We start from the raw sequence: 21,944 nt of genomic DNA, 5'->3' as shown, positions 1-21,944 counted from the left end.
ATGGGATACATCTCGGTGTTTTCTACCTCTATTCTGTGTTTTCTCGTCTTGGCACGACACGCCTGCGCATGCGGAGGAGGAGGAGGAGGGAATACCGGGGGTTTAAAGCCAAAACCCCCTGTTCCCCCAGCTTCTAGTCCATACAACTACAACGAGGTTCTGCGCAAGTCCATTTTGTTCTACGAAGCTCAGCGCGCCGGACGACTTCCCTCCACAAACCGAGTCCCTTGGAGAAAAAGCGCGACTCTTCGCGACGGCGCAGGGACTGGCGTGGACCTCAGTGGCGGCTGGTACGATGCGGGGGATTTTGTTAAGTTCGGGTTTCCAATGGCGTCCAGTGTGACAGTGTTGGCCTGCGGCCTAATCAATTATGGTGATGCGTATGTGGCAGCCGGTGAAATGAGGAACATGTTGGATAGCATCAAATGGCCCTTGGACTACTTCATGAAAGCCCATGCCAGCAAGTTCGAGCTTTATGTACAGGTAAGAAGATACTTGCAGACATCCTCTCTCATCAAGAGCCCATTAATGGGCTCCTGCTCTCATTTAAAAAAAAAATCAACTATATATTCGCTTGCTGAGTGCAAGATTGAAGGAAAACAACAACAAATAATTAAACCTTTCTCTCTAATAAGCCAACCCCTCTAATGCAAAAGTTTAAAATAAAAACGCTTTTGATATTGACATAAATTGGACCAAACAGCAATCTGATCCTTACGGCAGAGAAAAGACCCGGGCAAGTTAAAAAAAGATATACATTTTGCCTTTAATTTTATTCTTATCATCAAGCATTGGTCTCTTTCACTACCATAAGGATAGAATTCCTGTTTATCCATATTTTTAGGTCCCTTTAGCGATTCATATTTTGACACAGATCCATCACCTCTTAACGTCGTCGTTTTATAACCGAGGATTTTCTGTTCAGTGCGCAAAAAGTATATTTTCAATAGACGTTTCAAATTCTTTCCATTCCATTTCCCGCCTCAGGTTGGCGACGGTGATGCTGACCATAAATACTGGGGCAGACCAGAGGATATGACAATGGCACGGCCAGCACTCAAGATAACAGCTCAAAGGCCTGGATCCGATGTTGCCGCTGAAACAGCAGCTGCTTTGGCTGCAGGCTCAATCGTGTTCCGGAAGTCCAATCCGTCTTATTCCGCACAACTGCTGGCGCACGCTAAAGGGTTGTATGAGTTTGCGCGGACTTATCTCGGAAAGTACAGCGACTCTATTCCTAAGGCAGCGAAATTCTATAAGTCTGGTGGCTACAAGGATGAACTGGTGTGGGGAGCTGCTTGGCTGTACAGGTAACATTGTTTTCGTGACAAGAGAGGGATTTTACCAGGTTCGAGCCCTAGCTGAATTCATTGCGTTGCGTACTGCTTGGCTGTACAGGTAACATTGTTTTCGTGACAAGAGAGGGATTTTACCAGGTTCGAGCCCTAGCTGAATTCATTGCGTTGCGTTCTTGAGGTAGACACTATGTATGTATGCCTATCTTCACCCAGAGCCCAGTTGTTCAGGTGGATAATGCTATCCACCCGGTAAATCGCTATCCAGTGGATAACTATCATACAAAACCTACTTCTCTATCCATCGGATAGTAATTTATCCGGTGCAAAGCATTATCCACCTTTTGTACAACTGGGCCCAGTTGTAAAAATGGGCAACGGCGAATTTAATGGTTGTTGTCTACCCCTCGATGAAGTAGCATCCTATCCAGGCGGGAGTAGAAATAATTCTAGTCGTATAATGCCACATAACACCTGACCGAAAGTACATTGTAAACGCGAGAAACTGTTGAATGTAAGATCTCTAATCGACATAAGATGGAAAGTAGCAAAATAAAAATAAAGGAATCAATAAAACATATAAAAGTTGTTTATAAGGACACATCTAAATCGAATTAATTAACTACATGTGTACACACACGGTGTTCTATGAAAGCGTTCGCACACCGCCCACCCAGGTTTCTTATTTATTTTTTCATTAGCGGACACAATAGGACCTGACTCAGGAAAAGGCAGCGACAAATTATTGACATACTTTTATACCTTTCAGAGCCACTCGTGAGAACAAGTACCTTTACATGGCTGAGTCCTTGTACAAAAGATACATGCTCAGTTCATCTTGGGCCTTTTCTTGGGATGACAAAACTGCAGGAGTGCATCTGCTACTCTACGGGTTGACGAAAAAACCTATTTACGGTCAGGCGATTAAGCGGTACTTGTCAAACTGGCTACCAGGTAAAACATCCACACAGACTCCAGTAAAATAAGCTAGAATTAAATGGACAAAGTCAATATCTTGAGCAGAAAATGCCAGTGAAAACTTGTAAATTCGACCACAAACAAACCACAATAATTTTTTTAGTGATTTTCGAAATACTAAAATCCAGAAAAAGGCTCAATGCAAACCGTGCAAAATATAGAAAAACTCGAAATTTGTCGTCCACATACACATTATTCTCTAATAAGTTCGAATTATAATTTCCTCAATGATTGCCACAGACCCCTTTCAATTATTGTTCTAAAAAAATATCAGTCGAGGGGTTAAATTTCCTCGCTAATTTGCAGTGACTAGACTGAGTGGGGGAGTTATTACCCTTTGATTGACTGATAACCCTTTTGGCATTTCTTGTAGGACTCGTTTATTATAAACGTTTGCGAGAACAACTGTGTGAAAACTTCTTTATGGCGATTGGCATGGTTTTTATCTTAGTCGGAGTCAAAAATGATAATCGGAAAAAATTATGTGATTCCAAGATAATTGGTTTGCTTAGTATGGTATGGTTTGAACTTGTTAAATATCTTTCTCGATTCTCGCTTGATGTTTAATTCGTAACCTCAATTTTGCAGGTGGCTCACTCAAACGTACCCCAAAAGGCCTTGTGTTCCGCGATGCATGGGGTGCCAACCGCTTTGCCGCCAATACAGCTTTCCTGGCGCTATTAGCCGCTGACCTTGGCCTCAACCCAGTTGCGCATCGACAGTTTGCAAGGAAGCAGATCCACTACATGCTCGGAGACAGCGGGCGCAGCTTCGTTGTTGGCTTTGGCAAAAACCCTCCTCAAAGACCCCACCACCGCTCAAGCAGCTGCCCATCAGCCCCCGCGCGATGCGACTGGGGAAACTACGAGAATGCTGGTCCTAATGCGCATGTGTTGTATGGTGCGTTGGTAGGCGGGCCTGATCGCTATGACAAATTCAAAGACGACAGGACTGAAGTGAAATACTCGGAGGTGGCAACGGATTACAACGCTGGGTTCCAGTCTGCGGTGGCCGGGCTGAGGCATCTGCAGTTAGCGTCAAAACGCTAAGGCAAAGTTCAATAGTAGACACATGGATAATTCTTAACACTGATTTCTGGTATTTAGACTGGTGTTTAGTATACCTGGTGGTCAATAAAATGAATCATAGAATATCATCAACTGTTTAAGTCTGTTTATGTATTTTACCTGTCTATCTTGCCGACACAGTTGCTTAAGGTAAACATTGACAACAATTATTTTAGGCCAGCTTCCTTTTCTCGAAAACATTGACCTGGCTTTCTGGCAAGTAATTACCAATCAAACAAATCTATACTGACCTGATAAATTCGGACTTAACGATCAGACGTGGAAAATGAAATTTATACGTTGGTACAAGTTGGAATCAGGAACAGTTTTCCGTCAGTTGAAATGGAAGTATTTGCGATGTTGAAAATAGGCAATTATAATTATCGACCTAAATCCGAATCCATTTTCGACGGCTCAATAATAATGCTTTCGGTTTCAGTGATAACCCGATATGTTTTTTAGGCGAGGACGTAGTCCCGGACCTTATGTTGTGAAGCGGTCGTGGATTGGTGTTACGACGGGAGATGTGATTTTTTGGACTCACATTTTCACTAAATAGACATTTAAAGCTATGTATGTCACTAAAGTCTGTAGGAAAGTGTCTCAACAAGTTGCAGTATTAAAGCGTATGAAGAAAATGCTACCGTACCAAATAAGAAAGACAATCTATACGTCTTTTATTGCTCCGCATTTTAATTACTGCGCAGAGACATGGCACTTCTGCAGCCTCTGCAACAAAGCTAGAGAAGGTTAACGAAAGGGCCATTCGCTTTGTTTTCAAGGACAAGAACACCCCTTACAGGGACCTTCTACAAGCCCTTGGCCTGCCAACCTTGGCCGAGCAACGAGTATACAAAATTGCTAGCTCGATTTTCAAAACAATAAACGGTCCTAGTCCTCCCTGCTTGCGTGAGCTGATACAACCTAGAAACTCTTCCTACAACTTAAGAGGACAAAATATTCTCAATCTACCTAAAGTGCAAACTACCAAGCACGGACTCAAATCTTGGCGATATTTCGCCCCCAAATTATGGAATAGCCTCTCAGACACTGCCAGAACTTCAATATGCTATAAAACCTTTAGAAAGGCGTTAAATGCTGTAGATATTAGTCGTCATTTGTAATTTTTAATTAAATAATTGTATATATTCTATAACTTTTAGCTCATTTTTAATCAGGAAATGCGTCGCACATATTTAAAGCTTTAAAGCTTTGAATAATTTTATTCACTTTATTTTATTTTATTTTATTTTATTTTTATTTTTTTTTTATTTTTTTTATTTTTATTTTTTATTATTGTGGCTTACCTGTAAACTAGCTGGTGCGTTCCCGCAGATTTTGCTAACCATATCTGCGGGACGCATCGAAACCATAGCTAAGTGTAAGGACCACATTTAACATTGTATTGTTGTTATTGTTGTTGTTGTTATGTATGTAAATTGTCCATTTTTTAACTATCTGAATACCAAGTGAAGAAGAGATCCTCAAGGGTGATATCACATAGTCTGAAATGGGACAACAAACAAACAAAGCCCCAAAGGTCTATTCCCAGTCCTTTGTCTGGAAATTAAACATACTGACTTGCTTTACTTTAACGTCCTCGCCTTAGCATGCATTGCATGCCGTTTATTTAACGCTATCGTCAGTTAAAGCCGTATTCAGCAGGTCAGCGAATCCAATATGAAATAACGGGGATCCTCGTCGAAAAAATTAAAATTAACCCCATGCCAAAAGAGACCAATCAGGGCTTGACTCTAGCCGTTTATACCCCTTAACATGGCATTTAAAAATAGAGTGCATAAAGGAAGTACGTGTTTGTCTTTTATATAGCTATTTGCATATCATTTATTCATCCCAGAACATTAAGAACACCAATCACCTTAACCAACGTTTTGAATAGTTTGCCAAAATAGTCAAGTATTGAGTTCAGACGAGAATCATCGAATTCACATGTAATATTCTGTTTACCGGCTAAAGTCCTGGATAAGGTCTATAAAGTTGTCCAAATTTTTGCGAATTACCTTAGGATTGTGAGTCGAGCCAGCGGCGCACTTATAATCTGTTTGTTTGTTTGTTTAAAAAGAAAAACGCTTCGCGTGAATTAAAATGCGTGCCTCTTTCTCGACATTTGCAATTGTCAGCACAGGCTTTCCAAGGCCAAAAGGCCTTGTTTGCAGAAGTAAGAAGTAAGGGAAAAAATCGGTTGTCAGATTTAAAAAAAAGATGGTGACCCAGCCGGAAGATAAATACCGAGGTCCGTCGTGTTTACACCGCCCGTAAGATAATAGACGAAATCAATGTCAGCGGAGCAGAACCTCCAGTCGTAAACCAAAAATACACTTTTTTTTGTGATGCAGATTATGTCGGCTTTTGCTGTCTGTCAACACGTGCACCAGCCTATAGAAGATCACTAAGGATTGGACTATTGGGTGTCACGTAAAACAAGAACAACGTATTTTTGAATTTTTATTATTATTATAATCGGATTCCTGAAGCTGAAACTTAAGAGTGTGACTCGATACGAGAAAAATATTTTTAATATTTTTTGATGCGATTATTCAAGGTTATATTTTTGAACTCTTTCCAGTTCTTATTGTCGATGTCTGGGCTATTGTCTTTATGTTTTAGCGCTTTTTCTATATACATTTTAATTATATTCTTGGACCGAACTTGAAAATGACTGTTGAAGAGTCGGCGAAACGATGTTCTTTAATTATCAGAGGTAATTTTTATCACGGTATGCTGATATGTCAATCGTTATCCCCACAAAAATAACTTATTCTTAAAATTATAACATCCTTCATTTAGGATGCCAAAAATCAAAGAAATCAGTGCAGTCTGTCAGTGAAATCGTTCTAAACCGCAGCTCAAAATAATTATAACCAGCACGCAATTAAATATGATAAATAGGTTCGAAGACCATTGTTAGATAGCACGAATTGTTTCTCTAGAATCTTTTTTCCCATCCTGTTAAGGTTTAAGGTTTTTGCTTTCAACAACGTGAAAGGTTAAAAACATTCACATCTCGGCTGACTGCGCGCTATAGCCACTGTTGTCTCTCTTTGGGTGTTAGTCCGCTGACATGTTTTTCGCAGGTTCAGTACATCTGTGGGAGACAGCTGGTAAATTGTTTGTATAGAAATAAAATTAAAACGGAAAACGATTCGATTTCAAAGCAAAGATGAATTCAAGGTTAAAATACAAACGGCTCGGTTGTCACCGGAGATCGCATCTCACAGTTTTACATACAAAATCGGCAACGTATTAATTTCTTCAGTAGAAATTTCAGAAATGTTAGTAAAAGAAATAACCACGGACTCACGCTAAGCTGAGATAATGGTTTTGACTTGAACACAACAGATTTTATGTTAATTTTATTTTACCCCGTCATAACAAGTAAACATTGCTGCTTCAGTCAGAAGCATTACACATTTGCGTGCTTTTATACCCAGTATTTGAAACGCGTATAGTCCACGCGGTCACAACAAATCCAGTAGTCTCAATATACAATCAAAACAAGATGATTTTTGAGATTAAAATATTTTGTGAAACTGATAATAACAGAGTTCGTTTTCATTTCGTGCAGCCGATCAGCCACACTGAACAAAAATAAATTAAAAAGGAAGGAAACAATTACGGTACAATTGAGTGAATTCGTCCTGGTGTTTTTGTTGTCTGTTAATGAACCAATGAAAACCAAACATTTCAGTGCTACGTGACTCGCTCGGTTTGACCATCCACGATCTATTATAAATATTTCAAGAACGTCTATTACCTAAAAACAACTCGTTTATATTTAAAATTATCCTAATTCAACTGGAAAATGCTTAGAAAAATGCTGCCTCGACTCGTAAAATCCGTTTGTCAGTTTCTCCCCCGCATCGACCCCGTGCATTGATCATTTATCACTCAATTTTGAATACAGTTAAGTTAGGAGGAGTTAGGATCACATCAAAAATAAACAATATAGCGTTCGTGAGCCAGTTTATAGTCATCTTATATACTTTTCCCTAGATCCTGACCCTCGTGCGTATGGCAGTGATTTTGTTCGCCTGAGGAGCTATTTGAGTAGGTTCGTTTCCTCCACCGTCGCCCTTCGTCCATTCCAGCCAATATTCCCAAATTTCGCGCTCGTTCAAGATGTACATCGTACAAATCTTTCGGTTTCTTCTCTTCTTTCTCCGCCTTCTCCGACTCTTGTTGCGGCGCGCCGCTAGGACTTGACAGACTCCCATTGATATCAGAGGCTTGAGGAGGAAGTGAATACTGACTTACTTTTCTCTTCAGACCTTTCTCGTACATGCTTTGCCACACTGCATCCACGTCCGCGCGGTCTTGAGTCGACTTGGATTGGTAAACACAGTCAAGGTCTTGCTCTGCTTCCTTCTCCCAGCTCGTCATAGCTGTGGGTCTGTCTAGAATCGACATTTTTGATCAATCAAGTGGTGATTCAACGTTCCTGGTGATCTCTTTGTTTAGTTCTTCTGGAGTCTAGCTATAAACAAGCAGATCAAGTTCAAAATTAGTCCAATTGAAATCTTTTCGAGGTGTGGGATTAAATTGTCACTATCTCTTTCAACTCCTAGGGAGGTTATTAGCTACCTTCTCCTCGATGCCTCGGCGCAGCTCGTCTGGCCCAGCCCAAATGCTACCGCAGACAACTCTGTAGTTTTCCCGCCTGTGCGATATCAAATTTTGCGTGCGTCCCAAAGTGCAATCCTCAGCGCGCGTATGTTAACAACTCCATTCAATGTTGACCAACCGATTTAGGTTTTTACTGTTCCGAACAGCGAATACTTAAAGCACGGATAATCTTAGATTTGCGGGCAATGACAAAAGAAATACGTCAAAAAAGTTGATTTGTAGTTTCAATTTCAGCCGTAAACTGATGTGCGTGCTTGGGGTGTCGAAGGTTGTTGTTCCCGAAATGAATAATTTAACTGACTTTTTATGAGTCGCCTAATCAATATTCTGTTTATGTCGCCGATCACGGGCCTTATTTATTAGGTTTCATAGCGAGTATCTATGTGACTGTTTCTCACCATTCGCCGTATTATTGACAAAATTGTACCAATAAAATGGATAACAAAAATTAAGATGAGTTCAAAGCAATTCAACTTTGACAGAATGATTGTCATCTCTGATGAAAATATAACCGCACGTGCTGAAAGCACATGTTATTTTCTGACATAAACATAAACAGTACAGTGCGTGACGGGCATGGATTTCAAAAAATATTCCGTAACGAAAATACAAAGTAATGAAAATAGAAACAAATGCAAAGGAAAATATGCCAGCACCTTAATAAAAATCCTGGGTTTATTGTCACGAGAAAGAATAAAGCGATTTTGTGAAGGCAAATAAACTCCTCGCGCTGAATCACGAGTCTCCCACGTAACGCGTGCCCTACGCGAAGCATTTTCTGTAACGAGAGTACAAAGTTGTGTAATGACAAAACAAATGCAAGGAAATATGCCAGCTCCTTAATTAAAATCCTGGATTAATTGTCACGAGAAAAAATAAAGCGATTATGTGAAGATACAAAAATTCCTTGCGCGAATCACGAGTCTCCCACGTAACACGAGCACTCCACGAGGCCTGCTCGCGTCTCCATTAGGTTGATGGGGAGCCTTTTCGGTTTCTAACAAATCATCAGGAACTTTTAGAGTGACTAGTCTAGTTGTTAAAGCACAACTTAGTGGCAGATTTATATCCATAAAACGGATCTTTTATTCTCGGCAACGATCCATGAAATCTCTCGCGCGTTCTTCGAGGGCTCTCAATCGAATAATCGGAAGACGCCTGATTTAGCCGGAAAGTGCTAAACAAATTTAAATTTTTCTCCTTTAAGTCTTGGTACGATTTTCAGGCATTTTGGGAAACAAAACTTACCTAAAGTCTGGATGTTGGCCGTCCGAGATTGGCGCTTCTGTGACCTCGATTTCCGTAGATCGTGTTTACACTTTCATGTGCAATACATGAATGGGGATGTCACATGCATATCACTACACAATAGGGGTGGGTTGAAAATGAAATTACCGGTACACTTGTTCAAAGTGTAGAGGGGCGGGGGGGGGGGGGGTGCTTAACCGTTTTGGTCGTTACAAAATATATTGCCTCAATAAGAACATAAAAGCTGTGATATACTGTATGGCACGGCACAGCGGTTAACTACAGTCGAAGCTCTCGTAAGCGGACACCCTCGGGACGCGAAAAAAGTGTCCGTAACTGGAGGTGTAAGAGGATAGATGGCCGCTTACGGGAGCTTGCCCAGCTAACAATAACCGGACGGAGTTGGATGACGATAAAACAAACACTGAAATATGGTACTGTAATTACTGTAATTAAGTAAAATCATTGTGACGAACGGTAATGTGAAGTCGATTGATAAAAAACATTATACAGAAGTTGTTAATAGGATTTTCTTTGGAGTGTCCGCTTACGGGAGCTTAAAAACAAAGAAAAAGTCTAAGTTGTAAAAGTCTGAAAGTGTTCGCGGCCGCTTACGGGAATGTCCGCTTACGAGAATGTAAAAATACAGAGTTTGTATGGGAGTTAAGACGGGGTTTCAAACAAGGCGGCCGTAAGTAGAGCTGTCCACTTACGAGAGTGTCCGTTAATAGAGCTTCGACTGTACCAGAACAATGCGCAAAGCTACATATACCTAACTGAAGAAGTCTTGTTGTCGCTTTTTTGTAGCGCTTAATAAAATAAAATGATATAGCCGCAAAGGTGCGTTAAATATCTTAATGACAGATTTCCCTACTCTTTTATATATCTTAACTTGCGAAATCCCTACCCTTTTATATGCATAAAACCTGTTAAAGGTACCCCTTTCATTCGGACGGAGCCTCCCGTTTAGGCCGTAATAGGGAGTACCCCCGCTCCCCGGGAACGCACGGGGTCTTCGAGCAAAAGGTCTGGAGCGAGTTTCAAGACGGAGAGTGAGACTGGGGAGAGACGGCAATGGACTAGCGGGGAAAGTAGACTTTTATGTAGTAGCACTGTGCTAATGAAACCCGAGATAGACGATGACCAAATAAGTTGCTTATCTCAGCTCAAATGCGGACGTACCTATTTCCACATTCTTCACCTCTGTAAACTGTTCACAGTCCCCTATCTTTCCGTAAAGTAGACATCGATCGTTGAGTTCGATGGGCCGCCATTTTGGTTCTTGAAAGCGAGCGAAAACTGGGGAGAATACAAAATGCCCGTGGGTAGGGCCGTAGGGGTACGGGAGCGGAAAAATGGATCGGAATCAGTAATGGATGAAACAGCTGAAATATTTATGTGCTATGTGTAATATTTATTGACCCTAAAAACCTTTAAGTCCATAACTGTTTTTTCCTTTAGAGATCAAGTGTGCTTCTTTAGCCTTGCAAATGCTGTGACTCAGTGTGAGTTTATGAGTTCTAATTCTAATGGGATAATTCCGGGATGATTTCAAGTTAAGGTTGTTCATTGAGTGTCCGACTTGAGTCTGAGACTTGAGCGAAGTGGTTCGAAGCAGCAGTAATAGTGGTTTGATCAATGCAAGCGGCTTTGTCTGTATCGCTTTTTCAACTGCACGTCTGATTAACCCGCTGCCACTACCGTTTCAGACCGCTTCGCTCCCGCCGGACACTCGATCATTAAACAACCCCAAAACCATATCCTTCTAGAACTCATAAACTTATATAGAGGCAGCATTCACAAAGCTGGAGAAGCATAATTATTTTCTTCCGCATTTGCTACAGTTATCTGTTATTCGGTTCGAATCATACTGCTCAAAACTTTCTGCTTGCTGCCGGAAGTAATAAAAAACACATGACTTATTCTGGCTCGAAACTTTGCTGGCAGGATCGAGTAACCCAGCGATCCGTATAAACATTATTACGGTATTTAACTGCTCCTGAAAATGTAAGCTTTGCAAAAAGAATGGAAAATGTTTTGAAAGAAGTGGTCTTTTCATCTTATTTACACCCCACACGGAAACGAAAAATTACTGCATTTTGCTGTCGGGCCATTTCCTTATGAAATATAGAAATATAAGAATAGAAAATATAGAACACTGGGGACACTAAAGGACAATTTGACTGTGTAAACTGATTAGTTTAATCATACAATAGCTATTTTTTGTTAATATTTTTGTTTAATCAAAAGATTCGTTTATTCAATTTAATCCAGTTACCTATTTACGCCTGATGCTAAGCCAGACGCTGTTTTAGACAACAAGTGATATCTTGTGTCCTCCTGCAGGTGTCAAAACAAGTTCAGGGAATAATCGCAATAAACACATCGTAAATGCGTCTAATTATATTCTACCGACGTTTAAATTTAAAACTGATCTAAGAGATGTGCTATGAACAGTTGCACCTATACCGCTTATTGAAAAACATTCAGTGCAGAAAACAATAACATGAAAATTGTTTTTAGTCGTTTTGGAAGCTAAGTATAGCGGCTGAATAAGTGGAAACCCCACTGCTAAAAATAGATCTTTCGTGATAAATACATAGTCACATGGTTGAATGCTTCGCCCAACAGGTGTTTCTATTTACACCGCAGTTTTTATTGTTAAAAATACGGGCATCGGATGTAAATATTTACCAGTCAAAATCAACAAGCCTTACCAATAAAACCATTGAAGGCATTTGTAAGCAAAATAAGTCATCTTCTATCTGTAAACTTATTTTTCCATCGGTTGTTGGATCAAGCCAAGACACATGGACCTGTCTCTTGTATGATGCAATTTTCTATTTCGACTTGCAAATTTGCTACACACCCCGGAAAAAAATAACATAATGACAGAAAGCCACAAAGTTGAATTTAACAATCCACAAATTTAATCCCCGAACTTTTAGTTCGCTGTAGCTTTTTACAAATTTACAAATTACAAAACGACTGTGTGTGTATATATATGTTTTTAAACGAATATCTTTTACGTGAACGACCAATAATATAATAATATATTACTACTATGTCTCGTGACTTTCTAAACTGGTTCAAAAGCAATTAGTTCCTTATAATTACAAATTCGGTTGATCCGTGCTATACTTACACAACCAAATCAACAACAAGCCTTTACAGTTAACGCCTATATAAACTAGGTTAATAATTCGAGGTTTTGTTTAATTTAAAAAATCAAGTGTTCAGTAGATTTTACAATAATAATGTTTAACACTAGATCGTCCGAGTTTTGTCCTTCAGTAGATCATAAGAAAAAGTTTCTTCTCGGCAAGCCGTAGTGTCTCCCATTTAGCAATCCGTAAGGTTGTTTCAGTCAACCTTTTTCTTGCTAAAATTCTTCCTGCGCCACCGTCTCCCTTTGTCCTTGTTTAGCTTTCCCGCGTTCAAAGCCCGCTCACGGTGGACTGCCGCGAAGTCAAACACAACCTTGTGAGAATGGAACTCGTCTTTCGCTCCTTCTTTATCCCAGAACGTTTTCTCCACCGGTAGATGACACTTGCAAACGTGAGAATGCTTCATTTGGAGACCTTTTTCGTATAAACTTCGTCTCATAGCTAACAATTCCGCGTTTAAAAGGGACGACATGAACTCGTAAACAAGGTAGTAATCCCGGTCGGTTTCTTCTTCCCAACAAGCCATCGGAAGAGGGCGGTCCACCGCAGTCATGTTTTGAAAGATTGCGAGTTTCACTGGCAGCAGCACCAAAGAAGATTCAAGCAAATGAGTAAAGGACGGACTAGATATTTTTTGTCGCTTTCTATTTTGACCAATTTAACGGGCGCAGCTGATCACGCGACTATAAATGTCTTCGTTTTGAATTCATGAATGGCACATATGGCACCAGAACCTGTTTACATTTGAAGCCCACGTGATGACACGCTGCTGTTGATTATTTTGGCCATGACGTCACTGAAAGGCTTAGATACCAGGCCACACGGTCTGTCAAACTTCAGACTCTTGTCTTTGCATCTTTAAATTATCTGAGCTCCTGTTTCAAATACGATTTATTCCCTAATATATATACATCGCGCGTCACGCCACACCATGGTTGACATTTATGCAGATAACATCTTACTAGATATTTCAAAAGTGTAGCATCGGTAAATATTTTTTTACGAATTTCCAGTATTTAAGCGGGCCCATTGGGCAAGTCCCAAATGCAAAGGACCTGCAAAAAATGTATAGCTGTACTTAAATAAAATATCTAATAGAAGATTAGTTGTACAACGATTTTCTTTCCCGAAATCCTGACTTTGAACTGTTTTTGTCATTTTTTTGCGGTCAGAGCGAAAGAGCTTTAAGAGGTCTACAAAATCCTGTTTCGTCAAAACAGGTCTCCTCCAGTACAAATAACTTGGGATATATTCATTTCATGGAAACCTGGACTCTCTCAAGTTTCAAGTTCACAACAACAGAAAAGAAAAAACAAGTAATATATAAGAATAATGTAAAAAAAAAATAATGGAAGTCAATATTTAAAATTGTTAAGAGGACTTTGACTACAATATTTCAAGCAACTGGGCTAACTTACCCCCGCTTTAACCTCTCTTCTGTATCCTTCCCTCCACCGCCCCTGCCTTTCACCAAAGTTTTACCGGAACTGGCATGCCCTCGTTGCCAGAGCGTTTCCCTTGGGGTTGCTGGCATGCAGTCCAAATATCTTTGCCTGGTTTACTAACAACCATATGATATTGAATGAACCTAACACTAAGGCTATATGCTGATAACCAGTAAACGAGGCGTTGTTTTGTGTCAACAACGAATTGCCCAGCTGCACAGGATGAGGGAAGAGGATAGATCAGGGAAGAGGGTCGGGAAAGGGGAGAGGGGAAAGCTCTTATCAGCACGCTTTTAAAAAATTAATTGAAGTCAAACCATACTATCCACGTGATTTATTTTTTAATGGTTTAATTTAGCTAAAGATACAACCTTAAGAGACACTACTAGCTAAACCTTTACACGCACGGTACATATGTAGACTGTTTCGTGGAAACTAGACTTGCCTACAAGCCGAGCTCACAGAGCGTATTGTTGTATGCCAACAACGAATTGCCCAGCTGCGCAGGTTCATAGCTGATCCAAAAAAATAAGAAAACAGAGAGGGAAAAGCAAAAGCAAGCGACCTTGAGAAAGTCTTCCAGGAAACGGCTTTCGTTGGTCATGCAGGTGTACGGATGCGAGTCGGACCGAGGAAAATAAAATGAGAATGCGCAAACTTCCTCCAAATGCTACGGTGCAATGCCTGGCGTCGACTAGGAAACTTTTCATAATCTTTAAGATCGATCATGTTTCCGTCTTAAGAATTATGAAAAGTTTCCAAATAAACAATAGTCTAAATCTATAAAAGAATGAAACAGATAGTGTTTTTCTGTTTCTGCCTGGGCTCCTCGTCGATTTTTTCATTCCTTTCAGGTGTTTTTTTCTTAACGGTTATACTTGACCATAGGAATCTTTCATAGCCCTGAAAAAGTTATCCTAGCCTGTAGTCTGCTGATTAAGTCAAAATAAACGCTCAGCAATGATGCCTATATTGTTGTCATCGTTGGAAATTGCTATGAATAAAGAATGTTTACAATTATAGCTACAAGGAAAACGGGAAAAATACGTACAGCTGGCCTTGTTGTTTATGATATCAGTGGTAAAACTTGCAAGTTTGCGTTTTGTTTATAAGAACGTCTAATTCTCGTTCTAAGGCTGCCCGGAAATGAATGTTCTTTTTTCATGATCTGAGCCATAAACATTCTAAACATGTCTCAAATTATACATTTTTTTTACAGTAACTTAAATCATAGAGGGTACATTTGGTATCGCGAGAGGGTTCGCAAGCGAAAGGTTTAGATGAATCTTTACTTGTAATAGAGAAAACATAAATAAAATGAAACAGCCTCGGGGATTCGTCCCCATCAAAGGTTGGCTTTGGTAGGTTGTGCAAGCACAATGTTAAGCATAATTTAGCAAAACGAGCATTATTTTAAGCTTTTATTTCAGTTTAGCACTGCTAGCATAATCCGAGCTTTTATGCGTTGAAAACAAAAAAAAAACATCATAGTTTTAGAATAATTCAGTTTTATTTCTGTATTGTTTTTGGAAAATATTGAAGTCTGTGCTCAGGCCCATGGTCAAATATGGTCCGGCAGACTCAGGTCACCCTGTGCATTTAACCTGTGCATATCTGAGAGACTGAGACTCTCCTCAGGCCACCACGCTAATGGCTCGGCGGCTCGGCCACCTCAGGTCTCAGATCAAAGATGGCGTCGTCTTGAGTAACAATAATAATAATAATTTAATACTTATTCGGCGCAAATTAGCATATGAATACAATCAAATGCGCCTACATCAAGTTAACTTAAAACTTAAAAAGAAGAAAAAAAATCAAAAAACAAATTTAAAATATTATATGAAGATATATAAGAATACAATTAAAAACTAATCCACTTCCAGCACTTCCAGTGCCGTACCGTGAGCTTCAATCTCTAGAACGTGTTCCTAAACGAAATACCGGAAAGAACAAGAAAAGAGGTAACTCAGATCAAAAACACGAGTCCTCGTGATCGAATCGAAGAATTCCCAGGGAAAATTTATGTCTTCGAGGTAGAAAACTTTTTGCAAAGGGTGTAATTATAAGGAGATATTGAGCTCTAAAAAGAGCATTCTCTTTATTTTCCTTAAAATCAAAGTAGCATAATTTCGGTGACAGAGAATATAATTTCCAGAAAATAGCATAATTTTGGCATAATTTCTAAAAAATATTGGCTGTTTTGCACTTGTACTAGACACCTTCAGCTTGAGAAAATCTGAGGATTTATTTCTGCACTATCTCTTCTGATTAGAGTTACATTATAGTCAAACTGAAAGATAAATTACAAGTTGTTTGAGGCTTTGTGCCGTAATTGTTCGTAACTGTCTTGAACGGATACAAACTGAAATTACACTATATTAAACTTACAATTCTGGTGATCCTTTTCCCGGTCGTAGCCTTGTGTTAGGTTATGTCTCCTTCCCTGATTTAACTTACCCCCCTCACATCTTTTACAAGATTGCGTCGTTACTGCTCGTCTCATACCGCGTGTTGGTTTTTATATAGATATCCCCCTAGGGACTTAGCATAACCACGCTAGGACTTAACATAATTTCGTGAAGTGCAAAACATGGGCACTGCTAATAGCGTAATATGCTATTTTTCTCGGGCGCAATCTACTAAAGCCTAATTTCGAGGGCCTGCGCACGCCCCGGGAGGAAGCCACGGCCCTTAGATGGTCATGGGTGCTCTCCTAAAGTCGGAGAGTCAACCACCCTTAAATGAATGAAGTATCGTTATTGAAACACCTAACAAAGCCGTCGACGTCACCTGCTCTGTGTAAGAGAAGGGAAGGAGGAGGAGGAGGAAGGAGTATGCTGTGAATAGTTTTTAACTCTATAAACAGAATAGGCCTTATCACGGTTTTCGACGCCATCTTGACGGGTAGGCAACGCGGTTAGAAATTACAGTGTTTGTATGGGAATTCGACGGCAAATATCTTTTACAAAGATACTGCTAGAAAGCGTTCAGTTACGTTTTTAATTTTCCATACATTTTTCTATATTTTTATCGCAAATTGACGCGGTTCGCGGAAAAATTATAGACAAATGTATGGGAAATTAAAAACGTAACTGAACGCTTTCTAGCCCAGCTACAACCTTCAATCTTGGCAAATAAAAACTTTCGCCTAGTATCCAAACTTTACAATTCATAAGTTGTCCAGAATTCAATTTTTGTAAAATTTAAAAGATATTTGCCGTTGGATTCCCAAACAAACACTGTAATTTCTACCCGCTTTTCCTACTCGTCAAAATAGCGTCGGAAATCGTGATAAGGCCTATTACCTAAAGCATTGGCAAGGGAAGAGCATTGGACACATACGTTGTCAAAAGAGAAGTCAAATGCCACAAAACATTCCGGTTGGAATAATGAAATTCCTTAGCCAAGGCCTATGCGAAGGCCAAAGAAAAGCTTGAGTAGAGGGCTTGGAACAAATTTGAAAGATAAAAAGATAAAGCTCTCGCGCAGGGAGGTGTAAGGTGACTGGACTTCCTTGTGCCCCCTCCCCTAAGGCTTGATTTTCATTGCAACTCTCTTGGAAGTCCGACATCATGATCATGCTGAATATGGACTCTAAAAAAACAGAGTTTTCGTTATCGCCTCAGAAATAAGTCGAACAGATCAAGAAATTGATATTCTCGTTCCAAGGTTCCATTCTGTTTTTCTTGGGATCTTGGGATCTTAGCAGAAACTGACGATAAATTAGTTCTCAGTCATTTTTTTATCGCAAAGACATGATAACAAAGTCTTTGTTGACATGGCATGTGAGTTAATTGGTCACGTCTCCATACATTTCATTTGAGTTTATGCCAACTTCCAGCTGTTTTGTTAATAAATAAAGCACGTATTAACATGAATGATCTGATAATTCTATTTTTACGTTGAAAAAACTTGTTCATGCATATAATCATTTAGCCCGAATTTCCTGTATTGGTCATGGCATCGAGTAAACAACTTAAAAAGTTATAAAATCTAGGGCTGGTATCTTTATTCTTCCTGAAGTGAAGCACCATACTTAAATTTTATCTTCGTTCAGAACCGCATACACTTTGTTAGTTGGAAATGCTCTATCTTAACAAGAGTACTAGTTGATCTAACTGAGTGAATATACAAGCTTTGTTCATGAATGAACTACAGTGTTGGCAAATAGCCCGGCCTTATAAATCTTAAAAGGTGTTCTTGCTGAAAGGAAGAATAAATGAGAATACTTAAGGCTTGTTGTTTTTGAACTCGTTCAATCGGCGCGGGAGGATGGCAAGGTGTATTCCGTAAGGTAAAAGGACAATTTCAAAAATGAGCGCTAACTTGCGTGCCAAACCAACTGTTATTGCATTGGTGTACGTGGCGTATCAGAATCCAATATAAGCTTTGTAGTGTTGATTTTTAATTTTTATTCCACCTTTGTCTTCTTTTTACGTTATAATTGAAATGTGTTTAGCTTTCTGCGTTGTTAAATTTTGTAATGTATATTAACTCTGAAAAGCCCCGTGGGGACGAGCCATTAATTGTATATGTATGTTCCCCGTTTTTTACTGAGAAAAGTAACGGCGAATCAGGCAATATCGATTAAATGCTTCAAAGGGACAAGAGCCGACTAATAACACTACTTAAACTAGTTCACAAGTCATGCTAAGCCAAACGAAACCCAAAAACGCGCACAAAGTTACGTCGTAATTAGGCTTAGAGTAAAAAAGACTCAGGATAAAATATTGAACTCCTTTTTATTAACAAAACACTTTCAGAGCTATATAGCAAAATAATAATAATGATATCTGCTTTAATATTTATATTTCGCATTTTCTATAAAATAATCAAATGCATTACAAACATTACAATAAACACAAAAATAAGAACCTATTTACAATCTCTATGAAATCAAAAACGAAACCTACACTTTTTACAATTGGCTATACACTATATACAATTTTGGGGTAATAGTTCGTATCAATCGATATTGGTATCTTCATATACAATGTGCTCAACTAATTCTCGTGTAAGTCACAAGACTCGCAGCAATGTTGGCGCTGTACATGTTTACAAACACTATCTGGTCCAGCAGCTACAAATTCTGTAAAATAATGCATGACATATTCACAAATTTGGCCGATTTCACGTGACAAACAATATTCAGGTTTTCTTGTTGCGTAGTTAGTTTTTCACTAAGTTTTGAATATATTTGATATTGGGCAAGTAAAACTTGAAGATTAGAAACTATCAAAGTTCGCAAAGTTTGAATTCCATCTTGCTGCACGGTATTTTATCCGTTCTCTTCTTTCGAGTGAGATTCAAAATCCTTAAACCGTTTCCTTCTACCGAGTCTTTTACGACGTGGACTTCAAAGGATTCTCAAGTCCTGACAGTCAGCAAATAGCAACGCCCTTCACCATCGTTTTCACCTCAAGACGAGGTTGCAAGCACGGTCGACATTTAAACCCGAAGTTTTGGGTTTAATTCATCCATTAATCAAGGTCGCCTTCTCTTCCGATTAAACTCTTCCATGACGTTTACGGCGGTGACGACGATTTTCATCTTTCAGTACAGGCATCCCACAATTCAGAGCTCGCTCTTCATGAATGGAAGCCAAATCTTTTTTCAGTTTGTTCAAATTCTGTAGCTCTGCTTCAAACAGTTCGTTCTCCTTAATGTCCTCAAGACTAGGAACAAATCTAAACTTGGGGTATTTTCTCCGCTTTATCCTTCGATGTAGGTTTCCTTTAGGGCTTTGCCTTATGCTCAGATCGATGGCTGCAAGATCGTCGCTGAAATCCCACGAGGATTTTTGGCCGTATTTGAAGTCAAAATCGTAGACTTTAGTCCCGTTCAGTTCCTTCATCGTAAGCGGTTTCTCGTCATGTAAAAGACATGTGCACTCTTGCGCTGAGTCCTCTTCGGGAAACGGTTCTGTTTTGCACATGATTTCGAAGTTCTCTCTTGTTTACAAACCAAGATCCTTTCAGCTCCAACGCTCAAAGACAACTGATGCAATTCATTGATTAGAATACTTTTACACTCTAAACTACAAAGAAACAATACAAAGGAAGATTATTTTAAGACATTGCGGAAAACCCCAGCCACTCGAGGTTAAAGCCGCAATATTTGTGGAACTGCTACGCAACAAAATAAGGCTAGAAAAAGTTTACTTTGTTGAGACAAATGAAGCAAACGAATGTCAGAAGCTAGAAATGCAAACCGGGTTTACTTTATCACTGAACAACATTTTAGAATATAGAGTTAATCTGAGAGAAACCGCAACTTCCTTTGATAAACCAACAAACACAGCTCTGTTAATCAAGGAAGTCAACTGAACTGAATAAACGGGTTCTTTTATGTCAAGTTATATTGGTCTATTAGCATGAATTAGCATGTAATTGTTCAGTGATTTTAATTGGACACGTGCACGTACACACAACACGTACACAGAACTCTGACTTCCGGTACGCGAAGCGCGGGAATTTTTGCACGCGGCATCGGGGACTTACTTGCCCGGGATCAGAGGATGTACATAGGTATCTAAGAAGAAAGGATTTGACTGAGATCCCCTACGCAAGCCTTATTGAGAATGAAACTCTAAACTTTTCCAGTTTTAACGATTATATTGATGAGAACGCGTAGTAATATAACTGATCTGATAATTCTAGCTATTTTTAAACTGAAATATTCGGTCCTGTATCATAATGTTTTGACTGCGTTTTGAAGTAACTAGACTGTGTATTGTAGACCTTATTATAGGAATGTAGTAAAGCATTTTAACAACGCAAACAGAATTTACGCGCGTGATAAAATTAACGCGAATTTTAAAAAGGACTGGTTAGTTGCTTACAGTAAACGTGTTTACATAAAAAAAAAAATTAATGCGAATTTTTAAATTCGCGTTATGTATCGTTAATTTTCAATAATGAGGTATGTATAGATGGCATGAAGGTAATAGTTGTGGAAACCGTGACCGAAAACAGTAATTACGGTCTTTCTAAACGCTTTTGGATAGACTCAATGATAATAGGGGAACGTCAGTATATCGGAATGATATAACCTGTGGAGTAAAGCTTGAAAATGTAGCCAAAATAAATTCTAACTTCAAATCAAAGACAGAGTAGAGTGCTAGAGATCTATAATCAACTCGGTATAAATAAGCCTCATTGTGATGTTTCGTACATGGTAAGCATGCAAGCTTCCCATCCCTTCCCATCTGAGCTTGTTAGAAGAGAAAGAAAAGCAGCAGTTTTCGGTTTCGGACTTGCAATAGAAACGTTCCAAAAACAGTTGTAATATTTCTTTTCATAGATCAGCGAAATTGAAAATTGATACAAAGGGGTTTATACCCTACCTAAAGGCGAACTAATATTGTACCGTCATGAAAATAAAATAAACAGAGACTCAACAGTTACAATAATGCAATGCCTGAAGATAGTTACAGAAGCGAAACAGTGAAACTATAAACAGATAGTGAGTAAGGAAATGGAAGCAATGCAAATATCTACGCAATCGTGGTCTTGATTTTATCCAAGCTTTATGCTCAGTAATGAAAGTTTTAAACGAATTATGAACATATTTCTATACATCTATCTCATTGTTTTCACGGTATCCGGGAATTTTGTTTTGTTTATTTTTTTTTATCTGTACCATTCATTACGCTTTTCCTTATAAAGATATCATAAAGAACGTAACAAAAAAGATGATTCAAAATTAACAGTGTTAAACATACGAAACATGCGCTCATGAAAACCGTTTGTGTCTAAAATGGGGCTTGCAACAATCATTCTAGGTTGTAGAAAAAGAAAACAGTTGTAATATTTCCAAGCATAGATTTGCGAAATTGAAAATTGATACAAAGGGGTTTATACCCTACACCAAACTAATCTGAAGGCGAATATTGTATTCGTGAAAATAAAATAAACAGAGACTCGACAGTTACAATTATGCAATGCCTGACGGATAGTTACGAAGCGAAACGGTGAAGGCAGGGGATTTGACAGCAACTGTTTCTACGTAGTGGGGACTTTTGACAGTTTTAACGGACTTTCTTACAACATTTTATTGAAGTTTAGTGACTCTTTTGAACATCAATAAATGCTCTGGGGT

The 21,944-nt window shown here is 39.1% G+C and overlaps 3 protein-coding genes across 4 annotated transcripts; 1 reads left to right on the top strand and 2 right to left on the bottom strand.

The window, feature by feature from the left end:
- Window positions 1-3,322, top strand: LOC144648088 (endoglucanase E-4-like). The gene is made up of 4 exons (XM_078507723.1): window positions 1-483; window positions 988-1,310; window positions 2,065-2,249; window positions 2,862-3,322. Exons 1-4 carry the CDS (start codon window positions 1-3, stop codon window positions 3,320-3,322), a joined length of 1,452 nt encoding a protein of 483 aa, XP_078363849.1.
- Window positions 3,323-6,697: 3,375 nt separating this feature from the next.
- LOC144649132 (uncharacterized) lies at window positions 6,698-9,331 on the bottom strand. Of its 2 annotated transcripts, none has more exons than XM_078508580.1 (2): window positions 9,233-9,331; window positions 6,698-7,835 (listed from the first exon to the last, which is right to left on the bottom strand). In XM_078508580.1, the coding sequence occupies exon 2, from the start codon at window positions 7,766-7,768 to the stop codon at window positions 7,337-7,339; it is 432 nt and encodes a 143-aa protein (XP_078364706.1). In that variant the 5' UTR covers window positions 7,769-7,835; window positions 9,233-9,331; the 3' UTR covers window positions 6,698-7,336. The 2 variants fall into 2 exon arrangements, with proteins under 2 accessions (XP_078364706.1, XP_078364705.1); XM_078508579.1 differs by lacking the exon at window positions 9,233-9,331 and adding an exon at window positions 7,943-8,291.
- A 2,808-nt stretch (window positions 9,332-12,139) lies between these two features.
- On the bottom strand, window positions 12,140-13,208 carry LOC144652075 (uncharacterized). Its single transcript, XM_078512115.1, has one exon. It carries the CDS (start codon window positions 12,950-12,952, stop codon window positions 12,596-12,598), a length of 357 nt encoding a protein of 118 aa, XP_078368241.1. The 5' UTR covers window positions 12,953-13,208; the 3' UTR covers window positions 12,140-12,595.
- Between the last annotated feature and the right edge of the window lie 8,736 nt (window positions 13,209-21,944).

This window comes from Oculina patagonica, chromosome 4 (genome assembly GCF_052425735.1).
Source record: "Oculina patagonica isolate OP01 chromosome 4, crgOcupat, whole genome shotgun sequence".
NCBI lineage: Eukaryota > Metazoa > Cnidaria > Anthozoa > Scleractinia > Oculinidae > Oculina > Oculina patagonica.
The sequence above is the reverse complement of the archived record's forward strand: the minus strand, read 5'-3'. Positions and strand labels throughout refer to the sequence as shown.

Bases quoted from the DNA above. Each gene is read 5' to 3' on its own strand.
- LOC144648088 (XM_078507723.1), top strand. From the start codon at position 1: ATGGGATACATCTCGGTGTTTTCTACCTCTATTCTGTGTTTTCTCGTC. The intron at 1,311-2,064 runs GTAACATTGTTT...TATACCTTTCAG, and splicing joins GGAGCTGCTTGGCTGTACAG to AGCCACTCGTGAGAACAAGT. The intron at 2,250-2,861 runs GTAAAACATCCA...TCAATTTTGCAG, and splicing joins CTTGTCAAACTGGCTACCAG to GTGGCTCACTCAAACGTACC.
- LOC144649132 (XM_078508580.1), bottom strand. From the start codon at position 7,768: ATGTCGATTCTAGACAGACCCACAGCTATGACGAGCTGGGAGAAGGAA.
- LOC144652075 (XM_078512115.1), bottom strand. From the start codon at position 12,952: ATGACTGCGGTGGACCGCCCTCTTCCGATGGCTTGTTGGGAAGAAGAA.